Consider the following 15,000-nt stretch of genomic DNA (forward strand, 5'->3'; position numbering starts at 1 on the left):
CAGTATTCATGCAACAGTCATTGGTTGAATTATTTTGCACATTAGAAAATGTTTGCTTAATATATTCAAGTGATAAAAGCTCAATATTTTCCAATAATGAACATTGTAAATATTCATCAAACTTATAACATCCAAGGAGCAGAATAACCCATATCTATTATTTTGAGGTCATTCAGATGAGGCTTGTAAGCCATGGTCCTGTGTCACGATAGGCGTTAGCACGATAAAGAACCCTCACTGCTCAATTCGCCCGAAGGTGACGTCTCTATAAGAGTGAAAAATTCGAGAATGAGACGTAAAGCAGCATATAAACACATTATTCTGAGGTCACAATGGTTTAAGGTTAAGGTTCAGACTGCTCTTTAAAAAAGTCCACTGGAGAACCTTTGCCTACTGGACATACACGTAGTTCACAGATCTTTAAGGAGTAACAGATTACTGTTCATTTTGTATGTTAATGGGTCGAATTTGGACACTTGTCCAATCAATATGTTTACGAGACAGTTTTAGTTTATGGAAACAATGATACTCTCTTGGAAATTTGTTCGGCCCATAACTTTGGTGCGTGCACCAATGTTTCTTGTTGCTCTATTGCTCTCTTCAATTGAATTGTAGCGCGCATCAATTCAATTGTTGATATCATTAATTCATTTGAAGAGATCATAAAAATTGACCAAGAAATGAGTTCATGAAAATTGTTTGAAATTATATGGTTTTGTATGGAAATTATATAGTGGATTTTCTCTAGGAAAATACGTATGGTCAAGTACTGCCACATGGTAGAAGCGCACATACTTTTTGGTTCGGTTGAACAGTGAACACAAATGTTTGGGTTAAGGACCTCCCCCTCCGAATAAGCTACCTGAGTTGATTTCATTATTTTGTTGTTGAAAATATTTCTAACAACGTCTTGCACACCCATGTACAGTCCAAAAATATTCAAAATAAGCCCTTTGAAATAATACCCTCACTGGTTATAATAATAACCAGTAGATCTAGGGCCTAAGGGGATTTTTTTAAAAAAAAGGCTTATTTTGAAATAAATTATCTTAATTACTGGTTATTATATTAGAACTTACTTATCCTCTTCGTGCCTATCAGCATATAAGGCCTCAACCAGTTGACGCCACAACTGCCTGTCTTTTGCTTTCTTTTCTATTTCCCCCAGGTCTTCCCTATATCTTTCATCTTCTGTTCTCCCATCCTTCGCCATGTCTCTTTTGGGCGTCCTCTTTTTCTCTTTCCATCAGGTGTCCATCTCAGAGCAATCGTAGTGATATCTTCTCCTCCTTTTCGTAGAACATGCCCAATCCAACGCCACCTTCTTCGTTTAATCTTCATCTCCATGCTGCAGCACTGTTTGGTCTTAAGATATAGATCTTTATTCGATATCTTTTTGGGCCAGTAGAGTTTACAGATTTTTCGGAGGCAGGCGTTATGGAATGAGGAGAGTTTTTTCATGTCAGTTTGTATTATTCTCCAGCATTCAGCCCCATATAGTAACACAGATTTCACGTTACTGTTGTATATTTTCAGTTTGGTGTTCATACTGATCGACCTACTTCTCCATATGGATTGCAGTTGGCAAAATGCGTTTCTCGCCTTGCTTATTCTGGCTTTGATGTCTTTCGCCGTCCCATTGGTGTTACTTAACATGCTGCCTAGATATTTGAAATCCTCAACCTCTTCTATGATGTTATTTCCTATCTTGACTGTTTGAGCTGTATTACTGTTTACTGGTCTTCTCTTCATTAATGTTCAGGCCTATACTTTGAGCAACTTCGTTTAATTTTGTTGTTTTGTTCTGCATGTTATTAACATTACTTGACAGAAGGCAGATGTCATCAGCAAAGGCCAAATCTTCTAAGAAAGAGTTCATGGTCCATCTAATGCCTGTATTTTCATTTTCCAGTGTTGTTCTCATACACCAGTCTATTGCAGTGATGAATAGGAGAGGAGATATGATGCATCCTTGTCTTACTCCAGACGTCACCGGAACCAATCTGACTGTTGACCGTTATGTAGTACACAGCATTCATAGTTGTTATAGAAAGCTTGTATTAAGATAACTATTTTTGATGGTAATCCATAGGCTCTTAGGATGGCCCACAGGCAGTCTCTTCTGATGCTATCGAAGGCTTTTCGGAAGTCTATAAAGTTGAGGATAAGTTTATTTTGCCACTCAATACTTTGCTCTCTGATGTTACGGATGGTAAAAATGTGGTCAATACATCCTCTGCCTGATCTAAACCCTGCCTGTTCTTTCCTTAGCAGATCATCTATTGCATCATCTATTCTATTTAGTATGACTCTTAACAGGATTTTGCTGGGTACTGATAGTAAGGTTATACCCCGCCAGTTGTTACAGTCACTTAAATCTCCTGTTTTGGGTAGTTTTATAACGAGTCCTTTTGCCCAGTCATTTGGTATTGTATCGTACTTCCAGATGTGCTGAAATAAGTTGTAAAATATTTCTGTACTGGTTTCAAGGTCCACTTTCAACATTTCTGGTGTTATAGAGTCCAATCCAGGTGCTTTCCCATTTTTTAACTTCAGTATTGCCTTCCTGATCTATTCCCTCGATACTTCTTCAATGTTTATGTCTAATCCTTCACCAAACTGTTCAATATTCGGAATGTCACCCTGATGATCAATGTTAAGAACTTCCTTAAAGTGCTCCGTCCATCTTTCAAGCTGCTGTTTCTCCGATGTTAAAACTCTACCATCCTTAGCCTTGCATGGTTTATTGTAGTGTGTTTGTTTGCCGCTTAGTTGTTTTGTGATCTTATATACCGTACTAAGTTGTCCCCTGGAAGCTGCTGTTTCTGCCTCCCTGGCTAGTGTTTCAAGATGCTCTTTCCTATCTGCCGTAGCATTTCGTTTAACTTCTTTATCTTTGTTGGAATATTCTTTCTGTAAGGCAGTTTTAATTCTCTCTGATTTTGTACTGTATAGTTTTTTCTTAATGTCCTTTCTTTCTTGAATGCTATTCCAGGTGTTGTCGCTTATCCATTGCTTTCTCCCACGTTTCCTGTAACCAAGTGTGGTATTAGAAGTGTCTTTAAAGATAGTTTTAATCTCATTCCATTCCTGTTCTAAGCTTTCCACTCTCTCATTCTCTGACTCCTGCAAGTTCTCTAACGCTCTATATCTGTTCCTTTTGTACCTCAGGTTGTTTTAACTTGTCTATATCAAACATTTCTCTCTTACTTGTTACTTTCTTCATAGCCTTTCTTAATTTAAGGTTGATTTTTCCAATAACTAGATGGTGGTCACTAGCCTTTCTTAATTTAAGGTTGATTTTTCCAATAACTAGATGGTGGTCACTAGCCTTTCTTAATTTAAGGTTGATTTTTCCTATAACTAGATGGTGGTCACTAGCACAGTCTGCTCCCCTCATTACTCTTACATCGGACAGTGAGTTTTTCCAACGTCCATTTATCATCAAGTGGTCTATTTGATTTTTGTCTCGACCGTTTGGGGAGTTCCATGTGATTTTGTGTATATCTTTGTGCTGGAACAGTGTACCTCCTATGATAAGGTTATTGACATCACAAAATTCTGTTAGCAATTCTCCATTTTCATTGATAGTACCAACTCCATGTTTGCCCATAATTCTTTCTTTTCCCTCGTTGTCATTATCAACTTTAGCATTCAAATCTCCAAGGACAATAAGTATGTCATGTCGTGGTGTTTTACTCACAGTGCGTTGTAATTTCTCATAGAATGTTGTTTTTGAGTCATCTTCGGCATCATTAGTGGGTGCAGAGCACTGTATCAAAGTCATTTTGGCATATTTAGAATGGAATCTTGCCACAATCAATCTTTCATCTACTGGTGACCATTTGATGAGTGCTTGCTTGGCTTTTTTGTTCATGATTATAGCAACACCTTGTTGATGTTTGTTACCTTTCCTACCGGAGTATAGGAACGTCTCTCCTGTGGTTGTGGTAACAGATCCACAGCCAGTCCACCTACATTCACTTACTCCAAGGATATCAACATTATAAGATTGCATCTCTTTTACTACCTGAGCTGTTTTTCCACATTTATACATTGTGCGTACATTCCACGCTCCTATCTTTAGATGTTCTTTCGGTCCCAGAAGGCTGTTCTTTCTGTTGTTAGCTTCAACAGAGCTTTCACTAACAACATTCATATCGTTGTCCTGACAACTACCATCCCTTGGTATACCGTTGCAATTTGTTTTGTTAACTGATCTGGTTTCCGTAACTATTGTAGTTTTTATGAGACGAGATAGTCGGTATAGTGCTCAACCCCCAACCTGGAGGACCAGGAGATTTACTGTCAAGGTTCCCATCCTCTAGATCCGCCACCATCCAAGGTTTACGAGCTAGGATCTGCCCAGTTTTATGTCAGAGTAGTCTCTCTTAGATATGTTGCCTTTCTGGGCTTACGACCTCCATCTGGCCGGCTATTTACCCATAACTGGGGGGTTGGTTTGCAGGTACCAGGGCATGTCCACTCACCGGTGGGCCTATCTTACCGTGCATCTAGGGGCCAAACCTCCTCCGAGACCCTGGTGCCGCAAGACGCCCAGTTTACCATCTGCCACCTCGAGGAGAATCCCATATCTGGGCCACATAGGTCTTGCTGCATGAGAGGCTATATATGGCAGGGAAGGCTGACATTCTGCTCCCTTTTCACAACAAAAGTTGTTAGCCAGAGGTGGGACTGAAAGCGAGAGTGGAAAAGCACAGACGCCACAACACACACACTGTACGCATCACACAGCCATTTGACAGACTATTATTAGAACCAGTGAGGTATATTTCAAAGAGCTTATATTGAATTATTTTTGACTGTAGGGGTATGCAAGACGTTGTTGACATGCATAATTAGAAATATTTTCAACAAAAAAACTCGTGTAGCTTATTCGGAGGGGGTGGTAGTGGTGGTGGTCCTGAACCCAAGCACCTGTGGGGAAAATTATAGAAACGAAGTTACCAGATACTAATTTTTCCTGTAGCTGTAGGAACTCGAGTTAGATAAAATAAACTTATTATATGTATATTGACGTCATTTTCATCGCTATCACGTCATAAGATCGAAGTACGGCAACACACACCAAAAAAAAAAAACAACCCCAAAAACATTTAATGAAGACATTTCAATGCGGATTTTTGTTTGAGTTTATTACAATGACTGTCTTATTGAATGATAAATAAATATTTTTTGTTGCATTTTGTTTAAAGTGTATATTTCTTTTTTACCCGGCCTCCTGGACTCCAGTTTTACCCATATCATTTTGACATATTTACGATGCTACGCACATTTCCCTCCGCGATTTCCCGTGTTCAAGTGGGCTCAAAGGTAGTGTGTGGTTTGACATCGTCACTGGTACACGTCATGGTAAGTACAGGTATTTTTGTTGGTGTTGTTGAAAAATAAAACTAGCTTGATAAACAGGGTTCTAAATTAGATCTACATATGTATTTAATTATGTATTTTTTAAGGCGCGGTGACATTTAAAACAAAATACTAGATCCACCGCTCTGTCGATTATTATATAAATAACAAAGCCTTGGCATTAAAAACCCCAACGCAGAAAGACGTATTAACACAACATGGGGCATGTTTCGTCGGTAGAGGTATGTACTTAATATTAAAGGACATGCTGATGTTTTCTCAAAGGGTCGCCTTTGGACAAAATTTAGCACTTGAGTGAACCTTTTGAATTCATTTAAAGTATTATGTCAGTGTTATCATAAAAACCAATTTCTTGGAATCTGGCGTGCACGGTTCCAGAGTTAAATGTTCCAAAATCTTGAGCAGGTGCAGGTGAACCTCGTGATAATGTCGTGTAAGGCCAAAAGTGCAAAGTATGAATTGTTATATAGTACATGTTAAATTTCTGCTAATTAACATGCATGTAAAAATCAGGGTAGAAAATGAATTGTATTTTTTTGTCTCAAACTTTATTTTAATAGTATACTCTGATCACAATCTCCATTTAAGTTGCATGTATATTAACATATTGAACATGGTGGATTCATTTTTCACAATTAGATTCTAATGCAACTTTTAAGTACATGCTTTAAAAATTATATAAATCACTTACGATACAAAGTAATCACAACTGTCAACTCCAAAAATTTTTTTTCTGTAGGCCTAATGATCTCTTGAACAATATGTTTATCACCAGCCCAATGCTTTAACCACTGAGCTACAATGATAGACAAACACATCGATCGATACAAATAATTTCACAAAACATTCAAATCGCCATCTTGTGACGTGGTGTCACACAGAGTATAAGCTTTAGTGTAGTGAGCTGCCTTAAGATATGAAAAAAATTCTCATTTAGAATTTGAAAGGTTTTCTGATTGGGAAAATACATCAACCAAATTAATAAATTCACAACATTTGAATTAGTTCCAAGTCTCTACTACTTGTATCATAACTTACAAAATTGAAATACATGTCAAGGGGTATAAATATTGACAATATATTGAGGTAAAACAGAAACTGTCAAATTGTGCAGATTTAGAACCTTTTTAGCTCACCTGAGCCAAAGGCTCAAGTGAACTTTTCTGATCAAAATTTATCCGTTGTCTGTCGTCGTCGGTGTCATTGTAAACTTTTCACATTTTCATCTTGTTCTCCAGAACCACTGGGTCAGTTTCAACCAAACTTGGCCAAAAGCATCCTTGAGTGAAGAACTTTCAAGTTTGTTCAAATGAAGGGCCATGCCCCCTTCAAAGGGGAGATAATCACAAAAATGTAAAATTAGGGTAGGGTAATTTAAAATTATTCTTCTTAAGAACCACTGAGCCATTGGAGCTGACATTTACATGAAAGCTTCCTGCCATAGTGCAGATTCAAATTTGTAAAAATCATGGCCTCCAGGGGTAGGTTGGGGCCACAATAGAGACTAAAGTTTTAAATGCAAATATATATGGAAAGTCTTCAGACATGGTCCAAGGTGACTCAGGTGAGTGATGTGGCCCATGGGTCTCTTGTTTAATATTAAACATCTTTCTGCCACAAAATGCAGTCCTTTCCAAATTCTTTCAAAATTTTGAATTGGCATAAAAAATTTCAACTGGATAGGTTAAGTATTACATGTATAATATGTTTGGACCATTGAATGCTGCTACTAAAAAACTTGGAGGTCGTTTTATCGATTAATAAGCTTGCTTTTGAGAGAACTACAATGACTTAACATTAAGAATACTTCACTGGATATTGATAATTATCGTAAAATGATGCAAATGAATAATCAATTGGTTTGAAATTGTGATTATAAAATAGTTACTGATAAGGTCAGCTGCCATTTTTTGATGACCGTAATATATACTACGGTCATCGGCTTGTACACAGTGTTTCACAGCTAATGCCCCTTTAAAACTGTGTACGACATATTGGTAAACCATTGGCAAATATCTGCTAAAGACTGGCAATGGTTGCTAAAGGCGACCATTGGTACCTCTGGTAAAGTATTTTATGGTAATCAATGATTACCATTGGTCAATGTGTATTTTGGCCATGTTTATGGCAAACTCAACAAGAACTCTAGTTGTTGCACTGCTAAAATAAATCCAGGCAAATTTCATGGACATGATGCATTTATATGATCATGTAATTATGTATTGACAACTTGTTGATATTAATGTCTGTCTCTTGTGAAATGTCATAAACTTATGAGATGAAAGCTTAAGTGAGCTTTTCTGATCGAAGTTTGTAGACAGCCTGTCTTTGGTCTTCTTTAATCTGTGTCTATTATCTGTTTAACACATTTACATACTTTTTACTTCTTCTCAAGAACCAATTAACCAATTTCAACCAAACTTGCCACAAAGCATATCATTAGGTAAAGGAGATAAAAGTGCCTTCAAATGAAGGACCATGCCCTTTCCCAAGGGGATATAAGCCCCCAAAAATTGCAAATAGGGTTGGGTATTTAAAAAATCTTCTTTAGATCCATTGAACCAGGAAAGGCAGTTTACTTGAAAGCTTCCTTATATATGTAAGAGGAGTTCAAAGTAGTATATATGAATATATACAGAAAGTCTTTTAAAATCTTCTTAGAAAACCACATAATTACAATACATTAAATTCATATGTTAGCATTGTTACATAATTGTAGACTTATTACTCAAGTCTCTACATGTATGTTGTTTTTATTACTTTATCATATCGTCCAAATTTTACTGTGTTTCAGAAATCTGAATAACTGCTCTCTACCATACTTAAATTTCAGTATTAAAGAGAGCACTGATTATTAAGCAAAGAGACACCATGATTCCTGGCCTAAGGTGGGGCCGCCACAAGAAGGCTTCAAAGTCTCAGGATTAAATAGGAAAATTCTTTAATTTCTTGATTTAAGAACTACAAACGTAGAACAGAATATGTCATCTTAATATGCAAGCATCCTAGGTATTGTATGTTCAAATTTCTGTATACCAACCATGATGTTGATTTATAGTGCTTGTTTTTTTTAGATGATGCATAGCTAGTGCCTATATGCTTTGGAAGTTAAGAGATATTACTGTCAGATCAGAGAATCTGTATTGACAGAGAATCTTTGCTTGTTAGAGTGCATTATGCATAGGTTGAAAGTTCAAATCATATGCAAGACTTTCACACTTCTTTTATCTTCTACTTTGCAAAATCTGATTTTTCAATGATTTTTGTCTCCAAATCCAACATGGATGTACCCTTTTTAGCTCACCTTAAGTCCAAGGTTCAAGTGAGCTTTTCTGATCAAAACTTTTTGTTGTTGGTGTCGTCGTCGTTGTAAACTTTTCACATTTTCATCTTCTCCAGAACCACTTGGCCAATTTCAACCAAACCTGGCACAAATCATTCTTGGTTGAAGGGGATTCAAGTTTCATTCAAATGAGGGGCAGTTGCCCTTCTCAAGGGGAGACAATAGCAAAATAGTGAAAATACACTGACAAATTTTTTAAATCTTCTTCCCCAGAAACAGAGGGTCAATTTCAATCAAACTTAAGTACAAATCATTTTTGGGTAAAGGGAATTCAAATTTGTTCAAATGAAGGGCTATGCCTTTTGCAGAGGGGAGATAATCACAAAAATGCAAGAATAGGGTGGGGTTATTTAAAAATCTTCTCAAGAACCACTGGGCCAGAAAAGTTAAAATTTACGTAGAAGCTTCCTGACATAGTGCAGATTCAAGTTTGTTAAAATCATGGCCCTGGGGGATAGGGTAAAAGAGGCAGATTTGCTAAACATCAAACGAATTTAAAAAAAACCACCACGCCACTGGACAAAAAATATATATATATCCCAAAGTGGCTTAATCCAGACTTAGAAAGAGAGGGTTGAATACATAATTCATAAAGTTTTATCAATTAAAGTATGTGCATATACTGTGTACTATTGTGGTAGTGTAATGATGTGGATTTCAGCTTGCTGCTCTCTCTCTCTCTCTCTCTCTCTCTCTCTCTCTCTCTCTCTCTCTCAATCAATCAACATATAGTACATGTATATATATTAAAAGCACGGAAATCCAAAACACCCTACTTTCTCAAAGTGTCGGATCTAAAATGATACAAGGCCAAAAAGAAATTTATGAAAGTACTGAAAAGGCCACAACACTGTTGATTATTTAAACCTCAAATTTTAGATGCAACCTGTGTCTGTGATATTTGTTTATGTAATATATGTCTTTTGATATGCACAACATATCACTTACCATGCTCAAGTAGTAAACTAAACAAGAGGCGCATGGGCCACATTGCTCATTTGAGTCACCTTGGCCCATATTCAAAGATTTTTCCTATATAAAATATATATATATTTACATGTGAAACTCTGATCCCCTATTGTGGCCCCATCCTACCTCCGGGGACCATGAATTTAACAAACTTGAATCTGCACAGTGTCAGGAAACTGCTGTGGAAATTTCAACTTATCTGGACAAGTGGTTCTTGTGAAGATTTTCCCTATGTATTCACATGTGAAACTTTGATACCCTTTTGTGGCCACTATCTACCCCTGGGACCATGAATTTAAGAGCTTGTGTCATGTTAGCATTTGGGATCAAAATCAAGAATTATGTGTAAAGTGAATTTGTCTTGGGCAAGCATTGTGGCCCATGGGCCTCTTGGTCTTATTGACATTTATATGTGTATGTGAAATTAATGCAACAAACTGACTCACAGCACTTCATCAGTAATAGTGTGCTAAATGTTTCTGCCACACCCATGTGTTCACTTCATGTTGGTTAAATACAACTACCAAACACTAGAACCATAAACCATAAACTTACAAATTAAGAACATTAGCTCATAGAATGTTGAGCAACAAAGTAAATCCTTTTTCAAAGTGAATTTGAGAGAAATTGCACATAATTTTTTGTTAGACGCCATTTACTAGTGTTCAACGGAATGTTGACTGACGGGACAAACTTATCCAAAGCAAGTCTGATTTGATTAAATCGCACATTTTAATGACATAGGGCACAAAAGTGTGGTGATTTGAAAAGAAAATATGAAAATGACATCTGTGTGAATATGACTAATAAACACAATCCTGTTGAAAAATAAGGAATTATTCATATTTACAGAAAGCATTGATATTCATGTACCTGGTAAATGTAGGGAACCTATTTATAGAACTCATTATGTAATAACAGTTAACCAACTCAACATGATGACTGATATGTGTAGCTTATGTTGTACACTTTTGCAACTTTTCATCTACTGCTAAATAAACAGGTATTGGTTTTTTCCCATTCACTTTATATTTTATGTGGGAAAATGTAAAGTAATAAATCGTTTTTTTGGAAATTTGCTTTGTTGATTCTCAAATATGGAAAACCTTTGAAAAAGCAAACATAGGCCATTGCATGGAGGACAGGCAGAAACTTTTAAATAATTTTCTTTTCATGGTTTAAGAAAAATATTATTTATGCGATATAGTACTTTTGTTTTATGAGATTTGAACTTTAGATATGATGGTGGCATTAAATGTTTCTATTTATCTAAACTATGCCCAATATTTTTTTCCCAATTCCGTCAAAATAATATTTTATGATAGAAACTCACATCAAGTAAAATTGTTCGATTTGCATGCTGCAAAGTGCATAAAGTGCAAGGTTGCTTCTTAATTGCAACATATGTACCACCTGTTGCCATCTGCTGAATTGTCTCCAATCATGTTATAACTTTACTGATACTTTGTTTACAGGCAAAACCCAAGGAGGAGTGGAAAGCAGCCTCTTCTATATATGAATTTTCTGCAAAAGACATTGATGGAAATGATGTCTCACTAGAAAAATACAGGTAAATAATAGTTAAGTATGCTATATAAATTTTATTACGTTTAGATTGAACTTCTTTCATCGATATTCTTCACTTGTGTGAATAAACGCCCTCTTTTCTTGGGTAGCCTTTTTAAGAAATATGAATGTTTATAAGTCATATTTGCTAGCTAAGGGCTAACAAACCACTCCTTTCCTTTGGTTATGGAAGATGATTTTTAAAGTACATGTAACTAGAAAGAGAGAAAATTGCAGGTCTATACATAGATTAATAAAGGGCCTTGTATGATATATCAGCCTTTTTGGGCTCTATTTAAACTCAAAATTTTAAAACTTTAAAGAAAACTAAATCTACTTGTATTTCATACAAGAGATTGGCATCAAAAGTGATACCATTTCTCAACTTCATACAAATTTAATTGAAATGCTAATTTTTGTGAGTGTTTTTCTGAAAAAAAAAGAGAAAAAAAAGAAGAAATTGAATGCAGCTTGGACAAATAAGTTTTTACCTATTACATATTAAGCTTGTCCAGCCTATGCTCAGTGTTTTCTAGAAGAAAAACTGTGATATATGATATATATGACTTTTTAGGAGAAAATCTTGAAAGCAGCAGTAGAATGTCATGATAATTCCAGTTCTATGTCATTTTCATCAAATTGAAAAAAAGAACTGAGTTGCATGGAAATTCTTGCACAAAATACACATGATTTGGAATCAAAAGCACAACTGATTTTGGTGGACAAATAAGCCCTTATCAAGTATAATCTTTTATGCAAATGTGTTTGAATTCCCACCATAAGAGAGAAGTAGTTTCACTGGTGGTCATGCAATCAATAAATCCAAAACCTAGGTTTGATATGTTTTATAAAGATGAATGATGAATAAAAGGATGATCCGTAACTTTGCATTTATTCGACCTTGACAGTATAATTTGCGTCATTGCCCTTTTCCCCACTTTTTGACATGAAATTCTCAATCAAAAGGGTATAGGATCCTCTGATAGGTCAATTAACCTCTGAAAATACAATACTGCAGTAAATGGTTGCATGAACATCAGCGAGTAAAATGACAGCATTTCATTGTATAGCTCACCAGGCCAATGGTCAGTGTGAGTTTATGCCATCACTTTGTGTTGGGTGTTCGTTGTCCATCTGCTGAGAGCAGCATCTGTAAACACTTTTCCAGAATGGCTGCATAGTGAGTCACTATACTTGACTCAAATGTTCCCTAAAAGTGATATCCCAGCAAAAAAAGAACTTTCCATTTTGAGCAATCCAAATTTCAATATGGCCACTAGGCATTTAACTGGCTGTTGGTTGAGAATCAAAATCAAAATCAAAATCTTCTCAAGAATGGTTGAATCTCCAGTCACCATACTGGATACAAATTCTAATCTAGTGGTCACTTAAAATTGTTATTACTTTTTAAAGTAATCCAAATCAATGTATATATTGGTAGGTACATGTACCAATATGGCTGTCATGGGATTTGATGAACTTGGACAAAATCGTCTTCTCCAGCATGGTTGCAATATTCCGTTTACCTGATCAAGATATAGGGCTCACGGCAGGTGTGACCGGTCGACAGGGAATGCTTACTCCTCCTAGGCACCTGATCCCACCTCTGGTTTATGCAGGGGTCCGTGTTTGCCCAACTATCTGTTTTGTTTTGCTTATAGGAGTTATGAGATTGATCACTGTTCATTATCTTCGTCTTTCATCCATACTCAATTGTCAATTATGATATGTTGTACAGTGTGACCGTTGAGGCGAGCGAAGCCCATTAACATCTTGCAACATGACTTATAGACATTTTATCTGTCTTTTCATTTTTAATTACGGGATTGTCATTGAAGTATACCTCAGTGACGACGACATTGTCCAGAAGCATTACGGGTAATACTCTTCTTTTTTCAGCTGATGAAGAGCAAATCACGTGACTCATGTGTGTAATCATTGGAGCGAGCTCGTCACGTTGCTTCACGACGCGAGCTTTTCTTGCTATTACTTGCTACGAATGATCCTCTATTGTGCAGAAGTGTTATTTTCTGATGCAATTCAAATTTCAATTTGGCCACTATGGCTTTTGATTTGGCTGAGCTATTCAAGTGTAGTGAATGCGGTTAACTTTAGAGCCTCTTATTCTGAATCCCAAAAAATGTATGATTAACATGTTGATATTACATATGTGTTTTATAGAGGCCATGTAGTTCTGATTGTCAATGTGGCCTCTAAATGAGGTTTCACAGACAAGAACTACACTCAGCTACAACAACTGCACGAAAAGTATGCTGAGGACAAAGGTCTGAGGATCCTTGGATTTCCCTGTAATCAGTTTGGAAGTCAGGTAAGCTAGGTAAATCGTAGTTTATTGTTTATAAGAATGTAAATGATAGAAGAAGCAATCAGTTCTTCCAATCTCGGAGAAATAAATGACAAAATCTTTTTATTTATTGAATTACTTTTATTGGGAGAGCTTATATTTTTTCCAAAAATCCTTAAAATTTGCATCATTTTATAAGTTTCCCCTTAGGCCATTTCTTGTTTTTTCTCAGTTTTGTGTCCTTTCAAAATTGTGTAACCTACCAGCCAGCCAGGGTAAAAAACAAACAAGCATACAAAACAAAGATACCTTTTCGCAATGTTCGATCATTGATTGATCAATGTAGACATTTTGTAATTATGGGTTTATAAAGATATAACAAAAACTTGATCTATTTGATTTATTAGCATTACAAATACCTAACAAAATGTAAATTTAGAATATATTGACTTAATATATTCATTGTGATAATCGTAATACTTTTGCACATTCAACATATCAAAATAAGAATTGAATAAACTCATCAACTAGTCTTTCATCTGCTTGAAAAAAAGATGTTTTATTGTACGAAATTTGTTTGTTTGTTTTAAGGTTTGGGGCTTCAAAACCTACCAGCACGCGGACGCAAAACAGAGAAAAACAAAGAAATAGCCTTATTAAAAATGACAGAAAATAGTATAAATGACTGCATATGAGACATATTTCTAGCCCTATAAAATCTGTAAAATCCAGGAGCTTCTGCGGGCTTCGCCCCCTGGGCCCCCACCAGGGCTTTGCCCTGGACCCACTTGGGGCCTCAAGGCGGCCCCCCAGACCCCCTGCATCAAAAAGTTGCACCCCCCCCCCCCCAATCGCAATTCCTGGATCCGCCCCTTATTACAGTCATTATATGAATTCGCCACTCTTTTATTGTTAATCTGTACTTTAAGCAATACATATATTTTGTTATATATAAATTATACATAATTGGATTAAACAACAGGCATTGCATATATAAGCCTTCTCTTAATCTGTCTTTCATCTTCAATTGTATATAGCTAAATGCTTCGATAAAGTACATGTGTTTGTCGTGACCTATCTGTCCTCTGTCTTTTATCTTCAATTGTATTTAGCTAAATATTTCAATGAAGTACATGTGTTTGTCATGACCTATATGTCCTCAAATGTTGTCCATAGATCATATGCAGACACATCTTGGCTAGCTAAGGGTTTTTATACGCCCGTCTTAAGACGGGACGTATTATGGTATGGCGTTCATGTCTGTCCGTCCGTCTGTTAGCTTTTTCGTGTCCGACCCATAACTTAAATACTACAAGGCCTAGAATCATCAAACTTTGTCTGTAGATACATCTTGGGTAGAAGGTGTGTCGCACATTAAAACCAGGTCACTGATTTTTCATTAAGAAGATATCCGTCTGTTAGCTTT

At 36.3% G+C, this 15,000-nt stretch overlaps 1 protein-coding gene across 2 annotated transcripts in view; it reads left to right on the forward strand.

Moving 5' to 3' along the window:
- Positions 1–5,257: 5,257 nt before the first annotated feature.
- LOC125668418 (glutathione peroxidase-like) overlaps positions 5,258–15,000 on the forward strand; it is a 17,648-nt gene continuing 7,905 nt past the window's right edge. The window contains exons 1-3 of one of the 2 annotated variants that reach the window (XM_048902570.2): positions 5,258–5,373; positions 11,179–11,273; positions 13,451–13,598. In XM_048902570.2, coding sequence (XP_048758527.1) covers positions 5,284–5,373; positions 11,179–11,273; positions 13,451–13,598 — 333 coding nt within the window. In that variant the 5' untranslated portion in view covers positions 5,258–5,283. Of the gene's footprint in view, positions 5,613–11,178; positions 11,274–13,450; positions 13,599–15,000 lie in introns of both variants that reach the window. The other variant, XM_048902571.2, reaches the window with a different exon arrangement.

This window comes from Ostrea edulis, chromosome 4 (genome assembly GCF_947568905.1).
Source record: "Ostrea edulis chromosome 4, xbOstEdul1.1, whole genome shotgun sequence".
Lineage (NCBI taxonomy): Eukaryota > Metazoa > Mollusca > Bivalvia > Ostreida > Ostreidae > Ostrea > Ostrea edulis.